Genomic DNA, 23,935 nt, shown 5'->3' on the forward strand with positions numbered 1-23,935 from the left:
CAAATAAAAAACTTTAAATAATTTTTAAAACCCTTTCATATAATTATTTTTATTTGTATTTGTATTATTTTTATTATTATTATATAATAAATGATATTTTTCTTGTTATTGTTTTATCTGTTTGTTTTGTATATGTGTTAAGTTTTTTTTTTAATGTGGTGTTTTTTTGTTGGTTTTTTTTTTTTTTTTTTCAATCAAAATTTTTTTTTTTTTTTTTATTTTATATTTTTTTTTTTTTTTTTTTTTTTTTTTTAATTATTATTAATTGTAATTAAATTATTTGGCTAAAAATTTTAAAAGATTATGTGTTAATTAATTGAAATTGTTTATCTATTTTTTTAATTGGAAAAAAAATAAAAAAAAATAAAAAAAAATTGGTTATAAAATTTTTTTTTTTTTTTTTTTGGGTTTTTATCTTATTAATGTTGATATAATTAATTGGTTTATTGATTATTAAAAATATTAATAAAAAATACAAATAGGAAAATAAAAATAAATAAATAAATAAATAAATAAAAATTACTTTTTTATTTTTTTTTTTTTTTTTTATTTCTTAAATTTTTTTTTTTTTTTTTTTTTTTTTTTTTTTTTTTTTTTTTTTTTTTGTGTTTTCAACATTATTTATTGTTGTTATTAATTCCCATTAAAAAATGTTTTGTTAAATTTTTGATTGTGCAGTAGTTAGTAGTAGTGGTGGTGGTGGTAATAGTAGTAGTAGTAATATAATGGTAGTGGGTGGTTAGTGATATAATTACATTTATTTGCAGTTAACAAGAAAGAAAAGACCAAAGAAACAAACACTTTTTTTCTTTTTTTTTTTTTTTTTTTTTTTTTTTTTTTTTTTTTTTAAAAAATTAAAAAAAAATAATAATAATAATAATAATAAAAATAAAAAATTAAAAAATTAATTAGTTAGTTAGTGGGTGTTAAAATAGAGCGAGAGAGGTGAATGCGTGATAATATTAATAATGTTATTATTATTATTATTATTTTTATTATTATTATTATTTGATAACATTAATATCAAAAGATATTGGATGATGGTAATAATTTGGCATAAAAAAAAAAAAATAAAAAAATAAAAATAAAAAAAAATTAAAAATAAAAAATAAAAAATGTTTGTGGGTTGTATTTATAAATTAAACAGATAATACATATCGATATACTGTTGCATATATATATTTTTTTTTTATTATTATTTTTTTTATTTTTAAATTTTTTTTTTTTTTTTATTAATAATTTTATTTTTATTTTTATTTATTTATTTAATTTTTATTACTTCATTTTGCACACAAAATAAATAAATAAATAAATATTAAAAAAAAAATAAAAAAAGTTTTTTTTTTTATTTATTTATTTTCCTTAAATATTTATTTACCAATAATAACATAAGATTTATTGAAAAAGAAAGATAAAAATTTTAAAGAATGTGATAAGTCACTAAAATAGGTTAAATTTATAGATATTAATAAAAAATTAAATTTATATAAATTAAAAATAAAATATTAAAATATTTTTTTTATATAAAAAAAAAACAATAATAATAATAATAATAATAACCTAAAACTTGACAAAAATTAAAAAAATAAATAAACTTGGATAAAAAAAAAAATTATATGACTTATTGTTTTAAAAAATGTTTTTTTTTTTTTTTAATAATTAATTTCTTTTTTTATTTTTTTTATTTGGTTTTTTTTTTTTTTTTTTTTCCCAATAATAATATTTGTGATGGTATAGGGTTTGTATACATATTTAATATTTTTTTTTTTACTATTTTTTTTAATGTTGTTATTTTTATTATTTATTATTTTCCATATTTATACCTTTTAAAATTTTTTTTTTTTGTTTTTTTTTTTTTTTTTTTGTATTTTTAATTTCTGAATACTTTATAAAAAAAAGAAAAAAAATATCTTTTTATCTTTATAGAAATAAAAATAGTGGAACAATCTATTATTATATGAAGTAAAGAAAATAAATTAAAATTTAAAAATATTATTAAAAAAAAAAAAAAAAAAAAAAAAAAAAAAACATTAAAAACAACAAAAATAAAAATAAAATATAAAAAGTAAAAAATTAATTTCCTTTTTTTTTTTTTATTTTTTTTTTTTTATTTTTTTCTTTTTTTTTTTTTACTTCCAAATAAATTAATAGATAGTGAGTGGTGGTGTGTCAATTATACTACTTTCGCGAGAATGAAAAATAAAAAAAAAGCGCCTTGAGTGAAAATATTTTTCACCCCCTAGCAGAAAAAAAAAATGAAATGAAAATTTTTTTCTTTTTTTTTTTTTTTTTTTTTTTTTTTTAATGTTTGGTATTTTGTTATTAAATTATTAATTTAAGTACCCATCACCATGCACATTTGTGTGATTTTGCCCACTGTCCAATCTCTTGTAAAAAAAAATTGTTTCCAAGATTCTCGAAAAAAAAATGAAAAAAAAAAAAAAATAAAATAAAATAAAAATATCTTTTTTTTTTTTTTTTCATTTTTTTTTTTTTTTTTTTTTTTTCATAATTTCACAATATCCAAAACAAAAACACAAAAACACACACACACTCCCACAACAATTTCAAAATAGTTTTTTTTTTTTTTTTTTTTTTAAAAGAAATCTTTGCAAATTTTACAATTCTATTAATAATTTTTAATTTTGAACCCACAAATTTTTGATATTTTTTTTAATAATAAAAAAATTAAATTGATTAAAAAAAAAAAATAAAAAAAAATAAAAAAAAATACCCAATACCAAAACACAATGGTTTCAAAATCAATAAGCAGTTTATTAAACAAGTACGGTAGTGTTACAGTTGTTGTATATATATGGTGTATTGGTATTGTTATAGCAATGGTTGTTTTCAATATTCAACCATTATTAGAAATTATGCCATGGTTCAAATTCACAATTGGTTGTAATATGTTTATATTCTTTTTAGAACTTTATTTAGATATCAGACAATCTTTTACAATTAGAGCTTTTAATTATCCAAATTCAAATTATCATGAAATTAAATATCATATTGTATGTATTTTTTTAGAATAAAATAAAAAAAATAAAAAAAAAATAAAAAAATAAAAAAAATAGAAATAAAAAATAAAAAAATAATATCTAAAAATGTATTTTTTTTATAATAAAATTATTATAATATTAATATTATATTATTAAAAATTAAAATTAAAATTAAAAAAAAAAAAAAAAAAAAAAAAAAAAAAAAAGCAAAATATTCTAGGGTTAATTAATTTTTCAAGAACAGAATCAACTATTGGTTTTATAATTGAATGTTTAGTATTATATTTTGGAGTATTAGTTGGTATATATAATATAAATGATTACATTTGGTTTTATTTTGGATTTAATAGAACATATGAAATTACAAGAGGAATGGCATATTTATTAGAAATTAGTTTGATTAGTTCATTGGTAAGATTACCATTTGAAATGTACAGAATATATATTGATCAACCTTCAAATGAAGATAGTAATAATAATAATAATCCAAATAATAATCCAAATAATAATAAAACACCAGCAGGTGAAACAAATAAAACATATGATAAATTTAAAAATAAAGATTGGATTAAACAAATTATATGGGACCAAATTAAAATGTTTTTAATTTCATTATTTGTTGGATTACCATTATTGACAATAACATTATCATTGTTTTATTGGCAATATCCATATCAATGGTTTACAATTGTAATATTTGTATCGATTGTTGCATTGTTTTTCTCTGATTTATATCCATCGATTGCCTATTTATTTAACAATTTCTCAGTATTGGAAGATTGTCAATTACGTAATGAAATCTCTGAATTATCAAGAAAATTGAATTTCCCATTACATGAAATCTATACAATGGATGGTTCAAAACGTGTCTCTCATTCAAATGCCTTTCTAATGGGTTTTTGGACCTCAAGTTTTGTCTTGTATGATAATTTAATTAAACAATTAACAACTCAAGAAATTTTAGCAATTATTGGTCATGAAATTGGTCATCATAAATTTATGCGTAATTATTATTATTTTTTAAATAAAATAAAATAAAATAAAATAAACTAACTTTTTTTTTTTTTTTTTTTTTTTTTTTTTTTTTTTATTATAATAGATAATATGAAACATTTATTAATTCAATTAGTATTTGTTGGAAATTTTATTTATTTATTTTCAAGTGTTGTAAATTTACAAGTATTTTATGTTGGATTTGGATTCGATAGAGTTGATGTTAGTGTTGGTTTAGTTTTATTTTCATATTTATATAGTACATTTGCAAATTTATTAAGATTTGTAACAAATTTAATTAGAAGAGAATTTGAATATGCTGCAGACGCATATGCAATTGAAAATGGTTTAGAGATGAAAAAAGCATTAGTTTCAATGCATGGTAAAGGTGTTTATATTAAACCTGATCGTTTCTTTTCATTATATTATTATTCACATCCAACTTTAATGGAAAGATTAGAATCAATTAATTTAATTAAAAAATCATTATCATCATCATCATCGTCAACAAATAATAATAATAATAATAATAATAATAATAATAATAATAATAATAATAATAATAATAATAATAATAATAATAATAATAATAATAATAATAATAATAATAATGATAACGATAATGATGATAATATTAATATTAATAATAAAAAATTAGATTAGATGATATTTTTTTATTTATTTTAAATCGTTTTAATTATTTTTTAATTTTTATTTTTTTTTTTTCAAAGTAAAAATGGAATTAAAATTTTTCTTGATTTTGGATATTTATCACCAAATTCTTTTCTATATCTTCTATGTTTACCAACAGCCCAAATCCACATTTGAGCAGCACCCATTAATGCGAAAATCCATGAAGTTAAAGTTTGTGTGAGAATTGAGAACCCAATCCAAGATAAGATTTCAACGGTATAATTTGGACATGATACAAATTCAAATAATAAACCACGTGGAATCTTACGTTCTGTTGAACCTGCTGGACGAAGATTTCTTAATTGAATATGACAAATGTAATTGAAAACTTCACCAATAATCCATAATCCTAAACCAAGGTAAACACGTTCAATTGGTGCTTCAGTGTAGAGTGGATGATTTACAAAGTATGATACCATTGCTGTACATCCCCAATAATATGAACAATTTTTAAAAAGATTAAAAATTGGCATTGTACCATGACTAAATCTATGAACGAAAATTGTTTCATAAATTCTTTTAATATAATGAAGTGAATAACAAACCAATGCAACTCTATATAGATAAAAAAAATATTAAAAAAAATAAAAATAAAAAATAAAAAAAAAATGTATTAGTATTTGAGTGTGTGGGGTGAAAGAGAAGAGAACTTACTTTTGAGCAAATGATTTTGGTGAATCAGTACCATAAATTAAATTTGATAAAAAGTAAAAGATTGGATAAACAAATAATGGACCTGCATATTCACAAATGAAAACTAATGACCATGAAATTTGTGGACCTAAATCTTTAAAGTAAAGGGTTGAATCTGCTCCGACATGTTTAGAGACTAAATCACTATCTTTACCTAATGCCTCAAATGCATTTGGTAATTTTGAGGTCTTACTTGGTACTGCTAATCTAATTCTTTCTGTTCCAAGTCTAGCTATATATATAAAAAAAAAAATTAAAAAATAAAAAATAAAAATATAAAAAAATAAAAAAATAAAAATAAATAAAAAATGGTGATTATATATTAATATAAAAGTAGAAATAAATTTTTAATAATAATAATAATAATAAGAAAACTTACTCTTTGAGGAAATTTGCTTTTTTAATTCACCAACTGTTGTTGACGAAGAAGTTGAAAATGAACCAACTTCTTTTTTTGATCTTTGTGAAACAACTTTAATATCAACCATTTTTTATTTTATTAGTTGTTTTTAAAAAAAAAAAAAAAAAAATAAAAAAAAATTTAAAAAGGCTCCATGAAAAAATTTAAAAAAATTAAAAAAAAAATCTTAAAAAAAAAAAAAAAAAAAATAAAAAAAATAAAAATGATCAACTAAAAAATTTATTCTATAAATTACTAAAATAGTACAAACGAAACCCTATAAAATTAAAATCAGATTTTTTTTTTTTTTTTTTTTTTTTTTTTTTTTTTAAGATTTTTTTAAATAGTTGATCCTAATTTACTAATCTTTGAAAAAATAAAAATTATATTCTAATTTTTTTTTTTTTATTTTTAAACAAAATAATAAATTTAAATTTGTTTGATCCCTTTTTTTTTTTGAATTGGATTTAAATATATTGTAAGTAAATTTGTTTGATCCCAATTTATTAATCTTTTAAAAAAAAAAAAAAAAAAAAAAAGATGAAAAATAAAAAAAAAATAATTGTAAATAAGTGAACCGTTTTGGGAAAATTAAAATTAAAAAAATAAAAAGTTAAAAAAAAAAAAAAAAAAATTTTAATTTAAATGGTAATCCCTTATTGCCCTACAAAAAAGGGAAAAAAAAAAAATTCAGGAATTGTTTTTTTTATTGTTCTTAAGCAAATCATAACCTTGTCAATATATATAATTAATGAGTCAAACCCGCTGCTTCATGAATAAATAAATTTTTTTTTTTTTTATGAATTTGTGGTGAAAATTTTTGAAGTTTTTTCTTATTTTTTATTTATTTTTTTTAATTTTTTTTTTTTTTTTTTTTTTCAATTTAAATTAAAAAAGATCAAAAAAAAAAAAAAAAAAAAAAAAAAAAAAAAAAATTTAATTTCATTTACAATTTGTTTATAATTACAAATAACTATTTTTATATTTTTATATTTATTATTTTTTTTAATATATTTTTTTATTTTCATTTTTTTGGATAAACTTACATAAAAAGATAAAAAGAAAAAAATGTCTGTAAGTATATAAATTTTTTTATTTATTTTATTTTTTTATTTTTTTTTTTTTATTTTTTACAAATATTAAATAAAAATAAATATTTAAATGTATACTAACAAAAATAAAAAAATAAATAAAATTAAAGAAACCAATGGATGTAGAACAAGAACCAAAAATTGATGATGCTTTATATAGCAGACAACTTTATGCATTATCTCATGAAACAATGAAAAAAATTACATCAACTTCAGTTTTAGTTGTAGGTTTACAAGGTCTTGGTATTGAAATTGTTAAAGATTTAAGTTTAGCAGGTGTTAAATCTGTTACATTGTATGATAAAGAATTAGTTGAAATTAAAGATTTGTCTTCTCAAGTAAGTTTTATATTTATTATTTTTACTTTCACGCACAAAATTTTTTTTTTTTTACTATGGTGATGTTCATTTAAAAAAAAAAAAAAAAAAAAAAAAAATTTTTTTTTTTAAAAATTTGGAAAAAAAATAGAAAAATAATAATAGTAATTAATTAATTTCCCTCTTTATTTCTTTTTATTTTTATTTTAAATTTTTAGTTTTATTTTTCACCAGAACAAGTTGGTAAAGTTGGTAGAGCAGATGCATGTTTCCAAAAAGTTGTAGATTTAAATAATTATGTTAGAATTGATGTACATAATGGAGAATTAAGTGATGAATTCTTAAAGAAATTCAATGTTGTAGTATTAGCCAATCAACCATTAGCATTACAACTCAAAGTGAATGAATTTTGTCATGCAAATAAAATTCATTTCATTAGTGTTGAAACCAGAGGTGTTTTTGGTCAATTATTCAATGATTTTGGTGAACAATTTACAATCACCGATACAAATGGTGAGAATCCAAATGCTTATATGATCAGTTCAATCAGTCAAGATAAAGAAGGTATTGTAACCGTTGTTGAAGAACAAAAATTACAACTTTTAGATGGTGATCTTGTTACATTCAAAGAAGTCAATGGTATGTCAGCTCTTAATGATCTTCCACCACAAAAAATTAAAACCATCTCTCCATTAACTTTTTCAATTGGTGATACTACAAATCTTCCACCATATACTTCTGGTGGTTATGTTACTGAAGTTAAACAACCAAAAGTTGTTGATTTTGTAAGTTTTTTTATTTATTTTATGATATATAGATAGATAAATATAAATATATATATATATATATATATTAATTTTTTATTTATTTTTATTTTTTTTAAAAAAGAAACCATTAAAAAATATTTTAGAAAGTGGTGAAAATATTTTTATTACAGATGATTTTAAATTTACACAACCAACCAATTTATTAGCAGGTTTCCAAGCAATTCATAAATTTGCAGAGAAAAATAAACATATGCCAAGACCACATAATAAGGAAGATGCAAACGCTGTAATTGAGATTGCCAAAGGATTATTAAAGAAACCAGATGATGAACTTGATGAAAAGATGATCACTCAATTATCATTTGGAGCACAAGGTGATATTGTACCAATGCAAGCAATTCTTGGTGGTATTACAGCTCAAGAGGTTTTGAAAGCATGTTCAGGTAAATTCACACCAATTCACCAATTGGCATTCTTTGATAGTGTCGAATGTTTACCAGAGGATTTAGAAACTCTCCCAGAAGAGGAGTTTCAACCAATTGGTTCACGTTACGATGGTCAAATCATTACCTTTGGTAAGACACTTCAAAATAAAATTGAAAATTTGAATTACTTTTTAGTTGGTGCCGGTGCTATCGGTTGTGAAATGTTAAAGAATTTCGCAATGATGGGTTTAGGTGCTGGTCCAAAGGGTTTGGTACATGTCACCGATATGGATACAATTGAAAAATCAAATCTCAATCGTCAATTCCTTTTCCGTTCATCCGATATTCAACAATTGAAATCTCAAACCGCTGCAAACGCTGTCAGAGTTATGAATCCAGATCTCAATGTAAAGGCATACAGTCTTCGTGTTGGACCAGATACTGAAAGTCATTACAATGAAGAGTTTTTCAATTCATTGGATGGTGTTTGTAATGCATTGGATAATGTTGAAGCACGTTTATATATGGATTCTCAATGTGTTTACTATGGTAAACCATTATTAGAATCTGGTACATTGGGTACCAAAGGTAACACTCAAGTCGTTGTACCACATCTCACCGAATCCTATAGTTCAAGTCGTGATCCACCAGAGAAAGGCATTCCAGTTTGTACCCTTCACAATTTCCCAAATGCCATTGAACATACCATTCAATGGGCTCGTGATACTTTTGAAGGTCTCTTTAAGAACAATGCAGACAATGTAAACTCTTACTTAACCAATCCAGCTTACGTTCAATCATTGAAAACTCAAAATCCATTTGTTCGTTTAGAAACTCTTGCCTCAATTAAAGCTTCACTTATGGATCGTCCATTGGATTTCAATCAATGTATCGCTTGGGCTCGTCTAAAATTCGAAGAATACTTTAACAACAATATCGAACAATTACTTTACAATTTCCCAAAGGATATGGTCACCACAACTGGTACACCATTTTGGAGTGGTCCAAAACGTGCTCCAACCCCATTGAAATTCGATGTTGAAAATCCATTACATTTGGAATTCATTGTTGCCGCTGCAAATTTACGTGCCTTCAATTATGGTATCAAAGCTGAAACAAACATTGAAGTCATCCAAAAACAAGCTGCCAATGTTATTGTTCCAGATTTCACTCCAAAGAAGGTTAAGATTCAAACCTCTGAAAATGAACCAGCTCCATCTTCAAACACTCAACAAGCTGGTGGTGATGCTGAAGATGATCAATGTGATACCATTTTATCACAACTTCCACAACCAAGTGAAATGGCTGGTTACAAAATTAACTCTATTCAATTTGAAAAGGATGATGATACCAATCATCATATCGATTTCATTACCGCTACCTCAAATTTAAGAGCTACCAACTATGCAATCAGTCCAGCTGATAAACATAAGACCAAAGGTATCGCCGGTAAAATCATTCCAGCTTTAGTTACCACTACTGCCGTAGTTGCTGGTTTCGTTTGTATCGAATTGATTAAAGTTATTCAAAATAAAGCTTTGGAGAAATATAAGAGCACCTTTATGAATTTAGGTATCCCATTCTTTGGTTTCGTTGAACCAATTGCCGCCCCAAAGAACAAAATTCGTGAAGGCTGGACTTGGACACTTTGGGATCGTTTCGATGTTGATGGTGATATCACTCTCAAGGAGTTTTTAGATCTCTTTGAAAAGAAACATGGTTTGGATATTTCAATGCTCTCTTGTAAAGTTACACTTTTATATGCTCTCTTCACTGATAAGAAAACTAAAGAGGAAAGATTAAAGATGAAAATCTCACAACTCTATGAAACCCTCTCAAAGAAACCATTACCAAAAGATAAGAAATATTTATTACTTGAAATTTGTTGCAATGATACTGAAACTGGTGATGATGTTGATGTACCAAGTGTCCGTTATAAGTATAATTAAAAAAAAAAAAAAAAAAAAAAAGATTTATTCTTTATCTATACACATACAAATATTTTATTTTATAATAAAAAAAAAAAAAATTTTAAAAAAAAAACATATATATATTTATAGTTTTATTATTAACTTTTTCATAATTTTAAATCAAACACATTTCAATTGGATTAATAAATAAATTTAATTATATTTATAAATTTGTAATTTCTTTGTTTTTTTAATTTTTTTTGTTGGTTGTGTAGAATTATTATTATTATTATTATTATTATTATTATTATTATTATTATTATTATTATTATTATTATTATTATTATTATTATTATTAATTCCAAACCTATTTTTAAATTATTCAATCACATCATAGTATACTTTTAAATACGAATTATTGAAAAAGAGCATGGAATTTCATAATTTTCCAATTTTAATTTTGGATATTGATTAGTTATTTTATTAAATAATCCAATATAATATTTTAATAAATTTAAATTTTTTAAGTGAAACGAAATTAAATATTTTTTATTACATAATAATTGAGGAAATTCTTAACAAAGGAAATCCAACATTTCAATTGACCTTGATATTAATAATGGGAAATGATATGAGCGGTTAATTGTAGTGGGAATATTTTTAAAATAATCATTATTATCATTTCCATTTTCACCTTTTAATTTATTAATAAAATGTTTAAATAATTTAACACTATCGAAACCAACTAAACAAAAAAATAAAAACCAAATATTTAATTTCTTATTTTTATTAATTTCTTTATTTTTAATCCCATCAATTGCTAAATCAATAAAATTAATTTGTTTTTTTAAATCATTTTTACAATTTGAAAATAATTAATGATTTTTAATTTCTGTTTTATTTTTAGAATCTTCATACATAATGGTATGAAGATTCTAAAAATGGTTTATAAGATATATTATATCTGATTTATTTGTTGATAGCATTGTTAATTTTAAAAAAAGATCTTTATTTAATGAAATAAAGTATCCCAAATTTCATAGGTTTTCACAGTTGGTTCTATTAATTTAATTAATTGTTCAATTACTTGTATTGAATCACTTTCAATTGCTTTATTTAAAAATCTTTGGTTAAATATTCATGCTTGTAAAAAAGAAAAGTAATAATGGAAAAAAATAAGAATAAAGACCAATGTTCAATTTGTAAATATTAATAAACTTTTTTTTATTTTTATTTTTTTTTTAAATATATAATTTTATTTTATTTTTTTATTTTATTTTTTAAAAAAAAAAAAATATTTAAAGAAAAATAAATAAAAAAATATAAAAATTAATTTAAACTTTACTAAAATATGGAAAATTCGATTAGAATCGAATTATAAAATAATATATTTAAAAAATACAATTATAAACCGAAAAAAGATAGGTTTTAGTGAGGGCACTTTTTTTTTTTTTTTTTTTTTTAATATTGGATTAACAAGATTGATATATGTCCATCTGTGTTAATACGAGTTTTATTTAATATTTATTTAAAGGCTTATCATTTAAGCTGAAGGGTTATTTTAATCATATGAATTGATCAAAAGATATAATATTTGGGAGAGATGATTCTGTAATACAATAGTAATTAGCTGTTGTTTTTCTTAGCTTGATCGTTGAAGTGAGAAGGATCTTAGGATCTTTGAAGTTATTATGGTCTTTTGCTGATAAGTTTTTCAGATCTTTTGCTTTTTTGATGTATTCTAGAGTGGCCAATTTGTGCCATTTCTTTAGAAGGGAGCTGTATGATAGTGATTCATCTGTTAAAGGATCTTCACTGTATATTTGATTGCAAATCCAAATCCAAATGTTGTGGAGGATAAGGGCCATTAGGTTTCTATATGCGAATGATCTGGTTAGATCATAGTCTATTGCTTTATAGTTCCATTCAAAGTATTCTTTGTGGAATCTGTGGTTGGCGTAATCTGCATTCACTTCTTGATCTTTTTTGGCTGTCGGTGATAATTTTGGAGTTATTCTATTAATGAAATTGTTATTTTGCCTAATTCTTGTATGGTGCCAGTTTTTACCTTTGCCTGTGGTAATATAGATGAAATTTTTGAGTTTATTTATTTTTATGAATTGTTTTGTTTTCTTGCATGAGAAGAACAGGTGACCGTATGGGTCTTTGCTCATATCTTCTTTGCAGAGTGGGCATTGTTTGTTGTGAAGGTAGTTTATTGGAAGGCATCTGGCATGGAATCTAAACATTGTGTCTCTTGTTTTAGGGTCTTTTATCTTCAGTATGTTGTTGAAGAGTTGATTATAGCTGTAGCCTCTTAAGTTTAGAGATGATTGGAATTCCGTTTTAGGGATGGTTGGATTTTGGTCTTGAATTGTGGTATACCATTCTGCCAGTGAAAGTGGTTGTCCATTTTCGTTTTTTATGGATGTGAGATTATTGTTGAAGATTGCTTTTTTTATTCTTATTTTGTTCCATTCGTCTAAGTTTTCTTTTAGGTATCTGGATGTGAATTTGTTTTTTTGGATCTGATATTCCCAGCTTTTGTGATGAGATGAGTTTGTTTGTTTGGTTTCTAGTGCTAGGATGAACTGGTTTATGATCCAAAGTTTCTGCGCCAGTTGTCTCAATTCTATATTCCAAATGTTCCAGCCCCCTACTTTTAGTGGGTATCTTGCTCTTTTGGTTCTCATTAAATTAATAACTTGAAATCCACTAGCATTTTTGTTGTTTGGTGCCGATAAAAACCATTCGACTAATTTATTGATTTGGTTTAATTCCTCTTCATTAAAATTCTCTACATATGAATAGTAGGTTAATTTAGAGAGTGCGAATGCTTTGAGGATGTTGGTTTTGGTTTTGATTGTTGAGTCAGTGGTTTTCCATAGTACTAAGGATGATCTTATTGTGTTTAATATTTCTGGCATTTTTCTTGTTATCCCTTTGCCTGTGAAGAAGTATCCCAAGTATCTTTCTGGATTTGTAGATATTGGAATTCTTTGGTTGGTATTGTCTGGGTTGCCTATAAGAATTGATGAAGATTTGTCGATGTTTAGTTTTGAGGAAGTGGCTTTGCAAAATGAATTGAAGTGTTGTAGTACTAATTCAAGTTGTTGAGAGTCTGGGACCATTGAAGCCGAGTCGTCTGCAAAGCTTTGGAATTTCTCTCTGTGGTTGCTGTTGTTTAGAGGAAGGCCAGTAATTAGGTCATCTTGTAAAATTTTTCTAGCTAAAGCCTCTATTACAAGGACGAACAGGGTGGGTGATAGTGGATCTCCTTGTTTAACTCCTCTTTTGATCTCAAAGGGTATAGTAGTTCTACCATTAATTTCAATTCTTGCATCAGATTTGGTGAGTAGATTCATTATCAGGTTGATTATATTGGTTGGAATGTTGTCTTAGTGAGGGCACTTTTAAAGTTGGTTATAATTCTAATTCATTCTGATTCCTCTTCTGGGAATTGAACCCTTAATCTAGTTTTCAAATGCCTTAAAAAGGATCTGTGCTCGATGCAGGGATCGAACCTGCGACCGTGGCGTTATTAGCACCACGCTCTGCCGACTGAGCTAATCGAGCATCCGTGAAAAAAAAAATTAAAATTGGCCAAAAAATGGGTAATTTTTTTAGGGGAAGATGAGACTTCAGAACATATATTCTTCAACTGCAAAGCCCACATCAAAAACACACAAGAAATCTTCAACTACACCTTAACCAAGTGTGGACACACCACTCACACCTGGAATTTTAAGATTTTAAAACATCCACAAATTGCACTAATAGCCAATTTAATAGCTATTATATTCGAAAAAATCTGGCACAAAAGAAACAAACTCATCCACGATGAAATAGAAATAATAATTCATAGACCAAAAGTCATACGTGAACTAATTAAAACACAAAGAGCTGCATGGGAGAGGACACAAGCGGTTATAAACAAAACATTAAGAATCAAATCAAAGCAACGGCAAGAAGAACAAAATAAATTAGACTCATTAATCTCGCTAAAGCTATTACAATTTAGCAGACAACGGAACTCACATCTTCACGCAATAGCACTTCCCAAACATCAATCATGAAGCTGATGATAAAATAAAAAAAGATTTAGAAAAAAATTTGGACAAAAAAGATGTTTTAATCAAAAGTAATAATACAATTCGAAATTCGAAACAAAAAAAAAAAAAAAAAATAAAGTAAACTGACCCCTCTTTTAGAGACCCTGTAAAAAAAAAAAAAAAAAAAACTAAAAATAAAATGAGATCTGGCATCTCAAGGAGAAGCAACTAATAATTGCGTTATCCAATTCAAAAAAAAAAAAGGTAATTTTTTTATGTTGGATTCATGAAATGACCAATTATTTTCGATATTGTTAGTCATTTGGTTTGCAGACTTATTAAAAGAACTAACAAAATAAGTTGGTGAAAATGTGTCCTGATGATTAGAGTTCACTACTCGAGAGTTGTAACCAAAAGAAAATAAAATAAAACCCCATCTATAATTAAATGTGTTTTAGCTTTTATCTTTTGATTGATTGATTTTAAAATAACAACCTCACTTTTACAAGTTTGTTGGGTTTTATTTTAAAATAATTTTTTTTTTTTTTTTTTTTTTTTTTTTTTTTTTTTCTATTCTTTATGAATGGTCAATAACTTTGCTCTTTCCCATTCAGTATCTCTTGTATTGGATAGTTTATAGATTTCTAAATCCTAAGTGATAAACTTTTCCCCTATACTTTATTTTACTTTTCATATTGTGTATGATATAAATGATTTATAATTCCTATTTTTAAAAAAAAAAAAAATTAAAAAAATTATATATTTATTTATTTATTTATTTATTTATTTATTTATTTATTTATTTTCTATAAATAGCTAGATACTTACATTACCATCAATATCGTTAGAAGCATAACAGCTACTACTCCAATGAGAACCACGACCACATCTAAAACAACAATTACTTTCGTTGTAACTTGATTTATGGACTTGTTCATGAATATTTTTTTTGAGTACAACTAAATTACTATATCTATTATCAGATGTATCTTTATTAATATGGTGGACCACTTCATTAGCGTATAACTCTCTGCCAACTTTTCTTTGACCAACTGTACGATGAGTAAATTTCCAACTTTTACTATTTTCATCATAGTATTTACGATAACCACTTGGATTAATATAAATTTTTAAATCTCTTGGTCGTTGTTGTTGTTTTTGTCTTTGCTCTTTTTTATTGTTGTAATTGTTTTTTAACATATTGTTGTAAAATTATTTTTTTTTTTTTTAAGATTTTATTTTTTAATGAACGAATTTTTTGGTGTTTGTTGAATATTTATATAAATGAATAAAATTTTTTTTTTTTTTGATTTTATTTATTTTTTTTTTTTTTGATTTTATTTATTTTTTTTTTTTTAAAAAAGAATTTATTTTTATTTTATTTGAATTATACCTTTTTTAAGAATTTTAACAGAATTTTTGTTTTTTTATTTAAAATGGCCAAAAATATTATTTCTATTTAATTTTTTTTTTTCTTGGAATATATTTTTAAAAAAAGAATTGATCTGTCTAAATCTAAAAGGATTGAGTTCCAAAAAATAAAAACTTGATTTATATATAAAAAAAGAATCACATAATCAAAAATAAAATATATTGATTTAAAAGAATAACCAAAATAAAATTTAAAATTTTTAAGAAAAACTTTGTCTTTTTTTTTTTTTTTTTTTTAATATTATTTATTTATTTTTTAATATATACAAAATTCTTTTTTTTGTTTTTTTTTTTTTTTTATTATTATTATTACTTAATCTTTTTTTTAATTGGCAGTACGAGTAGTAGTGAAAGATTTAACTTCTGGATTCTTTTTACCTGGGTTACCAAGTACTTGTTTGAATGGAGAACCTTCAATGTGTTTACCGTTTAATTTGACACCAGTTGAGAAACGACCATTACCAACTAAAGAGTAAGCGGCAGTATAAGTACCATCTTGGTTATCAATAGCATCGAGAGTGATTTCTTCAGCTGGACCAGTGATAGAGACTTCAAATTTATCACCACCATAGGTTTTAACTTCACCTTTCTTATTTTTAGCAGCGACGGTAAAAGTGAATGAACCGAATGATGAATCTTCACCATTGGCACCTTCAATGCATTTGACATCGATTGGCATATTTTTGATTGGATTACCACGGAGGGTGACATTAACATTGTAGTTACCTTCAACTGGGGCATCATAGACAACACCATAAGTACCGTCATTGTTATCGGTAACTTTGGCATCAACGACTAAACCATCTGGACCATTGATAGCGACTTCAAATGGATCACCACCATCGGTACGAGCAACACCTTTAGTGTCAACGGCGAAAATAGTGAATTCAGCTGGGGCATTATCAAATACTTTGACTAAACCTTCACCTTCAGCATAAGAGTGTTCAGCGGATGGGGCTGGTTTAACGGTAACAGTCTTTGGGAAACCATTGACGTTGTCACCATCTAAAGTGAGATTGATAACATAGTCACCGGCTTCTTTTGGTTCAAATTCAACATCATATGTACCATCACCATTATCGACCATAACTGGATCGACTGGAGCTGGACCTTCAATGGTAACGACAAAACCGTCACCACCGTCAGTACGGTGTACACCATCTGGATCAACTGCATGAATCTTGAATTTGCTTGGTTGGAAACATTCACCACCATCTAAACCTGGACCTTCAGCGTATGATTTCTCTGGATCAGCAGCTGGTTTAATATGAATTGATTTTGGAATATCCTTGATGGCTTCATCATTGAGGGTGACTTGAATTTCGTAGTCACCTGGTTGTTCTGGAGTGTAGGCAACAGTGTAAGTACCATCGTCATTATCGGTGATACCAACGTTGACTGGGTGTGGACCACTGATGGATACTTGGAATGGATCACCACCAGCAGCACATGGTTTATTATCAGCACCAACAGAGTGAATAGTGAATTCAGTTGGACGTTTAGCTTGGGCTTTTTCGAAACCTGGACCATCACAATAACTGTTTTGAGAGTCAGAGTTGAGGATCTTAACTTCGGTTGGACCTTGGGCTAATGGTTCACCACGGAGGAAAACTTCGACAGTGTGATCACCACCTTTGGTTGGTTTGTATTCAACATCGTATGAACCATCACCATTGTCTTTGATTTGAGCATCGACTGGACCTTCTGGTGATTGAACTTTGACGGTGAAATCATCACCACCTTGAGTGACGGTCTCGCCATCCTTGTTACGACCTTGGATTTTGAAAGCAGCTGGAACACCAACTTTACCACCTTCTAAACCTGGACCGTAGGCATTTGAGTGTTGAGCATCTGAACCGTCAATCTTAACGTTGTATGGTGAGTCTTTGCAGTGGACATCATCTAATTGAACGACGACAGTGTAGTCTTGTGGAACGGTAGCAGTGTATGAAGCATCATAGATACCATTTTTGTTGTCAACCAATTTGCATGGGACTTCAACACCATCGGCACCAACGACGCTAACAGTGAAACCTTCACCACCGTTGGCTAATGGTTCACCATAGTAGTTGACGGCTTTAATGTGGAAATCGGCGGATTTATTAACGAAACCACCTTCAACACCTGGACCATAAACTTCAACCTTGCTGGCATCTGAAGTTTCACGACGTTTCTTTTCGAGGGCAGCTAAAGCATCAGCATCTCTCTTTTCTTTGTTGAGTGCATAATCACGGAAATAAGAGACGTAGGTGATGACTGATAATTCATCTGGAAGAGAGTTCATATCATTGGCATCCATAATCTTTGGGATTTCATATTCTTCAAGAGCGATATCCATGGATCTGTCGATATCTTGAACGGCATCACCGGTGAGGGTTGACATCTCTCTAACACCTGGTTTGAGGGAATCAGTGAGAGCAGAGAGAACACGACCATCACACCATGAGTCTGTGAAATTGTTTACAACAACCTTGTATGGGGCAACTTGCTTTCTAACCCATTCCAAGAGAGCTGCTTTTGGTGAGTTATCACTTTCAGACATTTGAATTTGATAACGTAAAATCAAGGTCCAAATTAAACCAAGAATTAATTTCAATTGACTATCAACGATATCTTCAGCACCAATACCAACCAATTTCAAACCTTCACTCTTGATAAAGTTAACGGCCATATTGTTGTTTTCAATCTTTTGCATTCTAATCTTTGGAGCTTTGTTATATTTCAAAATCTTTTTACTTGAAATAATTTCTAAAAGATTAATTAAAAGTACACCATCTTCTAAACTTGTTGCAAGATCTTCAATCTTTAAAATTCTTTCTTTTAAATAATTATTTGCCCAACCTGTAAAAGTCTTTTTTTTTTTTTTAAAAAAAAAATTTTATTTTATTTGAAAATTTATTATTAGAAATTTTATTTTTAAAATTTTTTTTTTTTTTTTTTTTTTTTTTTTTTAATTACCTTTTTTTGGACATCAATCCATGTTTTTCCACTTGGAGCAGCAGCCATTTTTTTATTTTTTTATTTTTTTTTTTTTTTTATTTATACAAGAATATATATACAAAATATTAAAATTTATTGGAAGGTAGTTTACACAACTCAATAAATAATAATTTAATAAATAAATAATAATTTAATAAATAAATAAATAAAAATGGTAAGATAAAAAAAAAAAAAAAAATGGAAAAAATTTTCTTTTTATTGATAAAAAAAAAATTTAGAAAAAAAAAAATAAAAAAAAAAAAAAACAAAAAAATAAAAAAAATTAAAAAAATAAAAAATGTTTTTTTCAAATTAACTGAATGCAGGTTGCAAAAAAATTTTATAAACCCAATGGCTAAGCCATTTTTAATTTTTTTTTTCTTTTTTTTTTTTTTTCTTTTTTTTTTTTTTCCAAACCGTCCTCTAAACGGCAAAAAATTGTCAAATTTACCCCTTTAAAAATTCTAAAAAATAAAAATTATAATTTTTTTTTTTTACAACGCAGCAAAAAATTGTTTGTGCATTTTCAAAGATTTCAAATATTTAACACCAAAATTGTAATGATCTCATCTAAAAAAAAAAAAAAAAAAGATTATAATAAAAATAATAATGAAAAATTAATATTTTGACAATAATAATGAAAATAATAATAGATAATCATAATAGTAATAAAAATGAATTACTTTTTTGAGATGAAAAAAACAATTTTTTTTGATATATTTTTACACTCATAGGGGAAAAAAAATTCTAAATTTAGAATAAAAATTTATTTATTATTATTATTATTATTATTATTATTATTATTATTATTACTATTATTTTTATTTTTTTTTTTTATTTTTTTATATTTGTTACACAAATGACAAATTTAAAAATAAAAAAAAAATGATAATAAAAAAAATAATAATAAAAAATGTATAAATTCTAAATGTGGATAAAATATATTAAAAAAAAAAATTAAAAAAAAAAAAAAATAAAATACCCACTTAATGGTGGGAAAGTGTGTTAAATATTTATTTATTTTCATAACAGTTTTATGATATGCATATGAATGTTTATTATCCATTTATTATTTTTTTTTATCTTTTTTTTAATTTTACTTTTTTTAATTTTTTTTTTTAATTTTTTTTAAAAGAATGGCAGTTCCAATAAATTCGCCATCAACAAAAATAATTTTTTTGATGGCGAATGAGAAAAAAAAAAAAAAAAAAAAAAAAAAAAAAAAAAAAAAAAAAAAAAAAAATTTTTTTTTTATAAGAAATTAAAAACTTTTTTTAAGATTTTAGAATTAAATTTAATTTTTTTTGATAATATAAATAAACTTAATACTTTGTTTTTTTTTTTAATTTTTTTATATTTTTTTTTTTTTTTTTTTTTTTTTTTTTTTTTTAATTTTTGGGTAACCACTTGAAATAGTTCAATTATTTTTTTTGTTTTTTTTTTTTGTTTTTTTTTTTTTTTTTTTTTTTTTTTTTTTTTTTTTTTTTTTTTCCAAATTCACTTGAATAATATTAATAATATAATTGTACAGATTTTAACAAATAGTAATAAAAAAAAAAAAAAAAAAAAAAAAAAAAACACAAAAAAAAAAGAAATGAATATGAGTAATAAGAATAATATATCAGTACAACAGTTAGAGAATGATAAAAAACTGTTACTGGAATATATATTCGAAATGAATTCACAAATTTTGAAATATTCAAAATATTCAATTATAAATGATAGTAACTTTCTTTCATTAAATGTTGAAGAGTTAATTCAATTTTTGAAAAGTAAATTAATTAAAATTAAAAAAAAAAAAAAAAATAGACAAAAGAAAAAAACATCTTCTAATTTCCCCAACAAACTTTTTTTTTTTTTTTTTTTTTTTTAGAATCATCACCTCAACAACCACCACCAACACACCCACCAACACAACACCCACCATTACCAGTAATCCCTAATAAAAGTATAACACCACCACAACCAAATTCTACATCACCCTCCACTAATAATAGTAATATATTATCACCAACGACAACAATAACAACAGCAACAACAACATCTATCACCAATAATAACAGTTTATATAATGATAATAATAAACAACATTTAATAAAAAGCCCACAATCAACACATTCATCCAATAGTAGTACAAGTAGTAATAGTAGTTTAAATAATAATAATATTAATAGTTATAATAATAGTAGTAATGATCAAATTAAAAGATTATTACCAGATAATTATGGTATTTTATCAAAAGATCAATTTCATTTTGCAAGTTATGAAACCTATTTATTAATTTGTCATTTTGGTAGATCAAATGATATAGTTGATTTAGAGAAAGAAGAGACATTTAGAATTCAAAATGAAATTTCAAAAGTTAAACATGATGGTTTTATTAAAGCATTATCACCACCACCACCATCATCATCAGTAAATAATAATAGTTCTAATAAACCACCACCATTCAGTTCAATTTTATATAGGTTATGGTTATTAAAAAATTTTAATTTTAATTTATTCGATACTCAAGAATCATTATTAATTTGGTTAAAAAGACAATTGTATATAGTTTTGGCAAGTTTTTCAAATTTAATTAAATATAATGATCCATATGATGAAAAAGATAATTCAACCATTAATCAATTAAAATTACTTTGTTATAATTTAGAGATTTCATTTCAACAAGATCCCCCACCACAATCGAATCAAGATACGATTTATTTAACACCATTTAATAATTTAGATTATTTTATTGGTAATTTAATTATTAAATCACCAATTATTAATAATAATAATAATAATAATAATAATAATAATAATAATAATAATAATAATAATAATAATAATAATAGTAATAATAATAATAATAATAATAATAATAATTCACCATCTCAACAAAATAATTTAAATCAAGCAATTCAAGCTACAAAATATCAAATTGATAAAATTATACCATATCAATTTCCATTAAATACAAATTTATTTGAAGATTTATTATTTTATAGTTTATTTGAATTTGATGATGACAGTGGTTCAATAAAGTTTATTGGTGATGAACATTTTAGAGTTTCAACAAATTTAAAACCATTTTCAGTTGCATTGAAAATTACACCAACAATGGAGATGATTTGTCAATTGAATTGTTTCATATTGGCATATAATGCTGAACCAAATGAAAGACATTTGAGACGTTTACAATTATCATTAAATGCAATTCAAAATTTAATTGAACATTCTTTATCATTAATTCAAGATCCAAATACAAGTGCTGGTCCATTATTAAAGGCAACTTTGAAAAGTATTGCTCAATGGCTAGTTAAATTCTTAAGTGATGTACATAGTTATAGAGGTACAACATCATCTCCAACAAAGGATATTCATTTATGTTGTTCAATTTATGTTCAGTCAAGAGAGATGTGGAATTATTTATCAACTTCGTCATCGTTGTCATCATCGTCATCGAGAAATTCAATACAATTAAAAACAAGTGAAAGTTCATTTATATCATTTATAACATCATCAGTATCAAAACATTATCAAAGAATTTCAGAACAATTTAAACCATTAACTTTAGAGAATTTCTCTGAATTTGTTGAAAGTTTAATACCAGAGATTAAATTGAATTTAGATGTTTATACAAGTGGTTTTAAAGAGTTTAATAGTAAATCTAAAATGTTGGCATTGACAGAGGTGGTTAATCTTTATTCAGCAGATTTGAAATTAGTATTTGCCGATGTTTATTTCCTATCACCAATGTTAATTCAATCGGTTCAATCAGCATCAAACTTTCAAATTATGTTGGAGAAATTTGATTTAATTCCAAAAGATTCATTACCACCCGTTAAAACTTATGTTTCATCAGTCATTGGTACATGGTGTCAAAATCAAGAAAAAGATTTCACAAAATGGTTCGAAAATATATTTAAACTTGATAAATTCACACCATTGGATAAGGATGTTAAACATTCATCATCGGTTGTTGACATGTTTACTATGTTTTATCAAACTATATCAACATTGGCTAAAATGAAAGGTTCATTATCTGATAATTTCCCTGCATTCATTTTAACACTATCCGCTTTGTTTAATGCAAATTGTCTTTTAACTTATAATACACAAATTGAACAAATGACAATGTGTAATCAATCAAAACATACAACATTGTACCCTAGCTCTTTGAATGAGAAAATTCAAAATAAAGGTAAAATTAGAAAAAGTATTTCAACATCTTCAAATCAAATCTCTTCACAATTACAATCTTCATTAACAATGTCAAAAGCAATACCTGACCCAAATCAAACGGTAATTCAAACAAAACTTCAAACAATGACACTTCAAAAACTATGTATTTGCGTTAATAATTTAGACTATATTCTATTGAATATTAATACCTATATCAATGAACATTCATTCAATAATGAAACATTAAGAGGCAAGTTAAAGGAACTCTTTTCTTCAACTCAAATTACAATCGCTGATACATTGAAATCTTTGGTCGATTTCATTGGTACTCGTGTGGTATTCTATGATTGTAAACAATCAATCGTTGAATCAATCTATTCATCACCACCATTGAATACAAATGATAGAATATCCGATATATTAGAATCATTAAGTCCACATTTGAAAACCATTTACAATAGTACTCAGTCATTGGAGAGAGGTAATGATATTTTAGCTTCAGTTAGTAGATCATTTTTACAAGCAATGGAATTCGCCATACTCTATGGTGGTCCAACAAGATATTTTCAACCAAAAGATGCTGAATTAATCGAATATGATTTGGAATTGGCAAAGGATTTCTTTTTAGATCGTGATGATAATGGTGTTGCCACTGCTGTATCCGATGAATTGTTTGAAAGTTATGTTGCTAATCTAAGAAAGGTCGTACAATTATTAATGGATTTATCATCAGATATTCTAATTGAACAATATGATAATACAAACAAAGGTAAATCATCACAATTCTCAAAAGAAATAATCCTTTGTGTTTTGGTTCATAGAAATGATAAACCTTCTAGATCTTTTATTAAAAAGAAACTAAATGATCCTCATTACTTGTCAATTAAAAAAAATTCAAAAATTAATTTTTTAACATAAATTGATAATAGTTATTTTAATTATTTTAATACAATTTTCAATACATTATATAAAAAAAAATAAATAAATCCTTAATTGGTTTTGTTTTGTTTTGTAA

The 23,935-nt window shown here is 24.5% G+C and overlaps 9 protein-coding genes and 1 non-coding gene across 10 annotated transcripts; 4 read left to right on the top strand and 6 right to left on the bottom strand.

Moving 5' to 3' along the window:
- Positions 1–2,750: 2,750 nt before the first annotated feature.
- DDB_G0270268 (hypothetical protein) lies at positions 2,751–4,658 on the top strand (the record flags this gene model as incomplete). The annotated part of the gene is made up of 3 exons (XM_641571.1): positions 2,751–3,014; positions 3,210–4,005; positions 4,102–4,658. The coding sequence occupies 3 exons, from the start codon at positions 2,751–2,753 to the stop codon at positions 4,656–4,658; spliced, it is 1,617 nt and encodes a 538-aa protein (XP_646663.1).
- A 62-nt stretch (positions 4,659–4,720) lies between these two features.
- gpsn2 (synaptic glycoprotein SC2-like protein) lies at positions 4,721–5,869 on the bottom strand (the record flags this gene model as incomplete). The annotated part of the gene is made up of 3 exons (XM_641572.1): positions 4,721–5,243; positions 5,343–5,613; positions 5,761–5,869. The coding sequence occupies 3 exons, from the start codon at positions 5,867–5,869 to the stop codon at positions 4,721–4,723; spliced, it is 903 nt and encodes a 300-aa protein (XP_646664.1).
- A 980-nt stretch (positions 5,870–6,849) lies between these two features.
- uae1 (ubiquitin activating enzyme E1) lies at positions 6,850–10,330 on the top strand (the record flags this gene model as incomplete). Its single annotated transcript, XM_641573.1, has 4 exons — positions 6,850–6,855; positions 6,983–7,210; positions 7,408–7,974; positions 8,078–10,330. 4 exons carry the CDS (start codon positions 6,850–6,852, stop codon positions 10,328–10,330), a joined length of 3,054 nt encoding a protein of 1,017 aa, XP_646665.1.
- Positions 10,331–11,856: 1,526 nt separating this feature from the next.
- Positions 11,857–13,656, bottom strand: DDB_G0270770 (hypothetical protein; the record flags this gene model as incomplete). The annotated part of the gene is made up of 1 exon (XM_641574.1): positions 11,857–13,656. The coding sequence occupies one exon, from the start codon at positions 13,654–13,656 to the stop codon at positions 11,857–11,859; it is 1,800 nt and encodes a 599-aa protein (XP_646666.1).
- A 138-nt stretch (positions 13,657–13,794) lies between these two features.
- tRNA-Ile-AAU-3 lies at positions 13,795–13,867 on the bottom strand. Its single transcript has one exon. It is a non-coding gene; the product is annotated as a tRNA-Ile (tRNA).
- A 34-nt stretch (positions 13,868–13,901) lies between these two features.
- Positions 13,902–14,367, top strand: DDB_G0270274 (hypothetical protein; the record flags this gene model as incomplete). The annotated part of the gene is made up of 2 exons (XM_641575.1): positions 13,902–13,905; positions 14,084–14,367. The coding sequence occupies 2 exons, from the start codon at positions 13,902–13,904 to the stop codon at positions 14,365–14,367; spliced, it is 288 nt and encodes a 95-aa protein (XP_646667.1).
- A 691-nt stretch (positions 14,368–15,058) lies between these two features.
- On the bottom strand, positions 15,059–15,543 carry DDB_G0270276 (hypothetical protein; the record flags this gene model as incomplete). The annotated part of the gene is made up of 2 exons (XM_641576.1): positions 15,059–15,067; positions 15,172–15,543. 2 exons carry the CDS (start codon positions 15,541–15,543, stop codon positions 15,059–15,061), a joined length of 381 nt encoding a protein of 126 aa, XP_646668.1.
- Positions 15,544–16,099: 556 nt separating this feature from the next.
- Positions 16,100–18,780, bottom strand: abpC (gelation factor; the record flags this gene model as incomplete). The annotated part of the gene is made up of 2 exons (XM_641577.1): positions 16,100–18,625; positions 18,733–18,780. The coding sequence occupies 2 exons, from the start codon at positions 18,778–18,780 to the stop codon at positions 16,100–16,102; spliced, it is 2,574 nt and encodes an 857-aa protein (XP_646669.1).
- Positions 18,781–18,904: 124 nt separating this feature from the next.
- Positions 18,905–19,819, bottom strand: DDB_G0270772 (hypothetical protein; the record flags this gene model as incomplete). The annotated part of the gene is made up of 5 exons (XM_641578.1): positions 18,905–18,965; positions 19,021–19,206; positions 19,252–19,318; positions 19,437–19,500; positions 19,736–19,819. 5 exons carry the CDS (start codon positions 19,817–19,819, stop codon positions 18,905–18,907), a joined length of 462 nt encoding a protein of 153 aa, XP_646670.1.
- A 528-nt stretch (positions 19,820–20,347) lies between these two features.
- DDB_G0270278 (hypothetical protein) lies at positions 20,348–23,838 on the top strand (the record flags this gene model as incomplete). Its single annotated transcript, XM_641579.1, has 2 exons — positions 20,348–20,525; positions 20,627–23,838. The coding sequence occupies 2 exons, from the start codon at positions 20,348–20,350 to the stop codon at positions 23,836–23,838; spliced, it is 3,390 nt and encodes a 1,129-aa protein (XP_646671.1).
- Positions 23,839–23,935: the final 97 nt, after the last annotated feature.

This window comes from Dictyostelium discoideum (assembly GCF_000004695.1).
Source record: "Dictyostelium discoideum AX4 chromosome 1 chromosome, whole genome shotgun sequence".
Lineage (NCBI taxonomy): Eukaryota > Evosea > Eumycetozoa > Dictyosteliales > Dictyosteliaceae > Dictyostelium > Dictyostelium discoideum.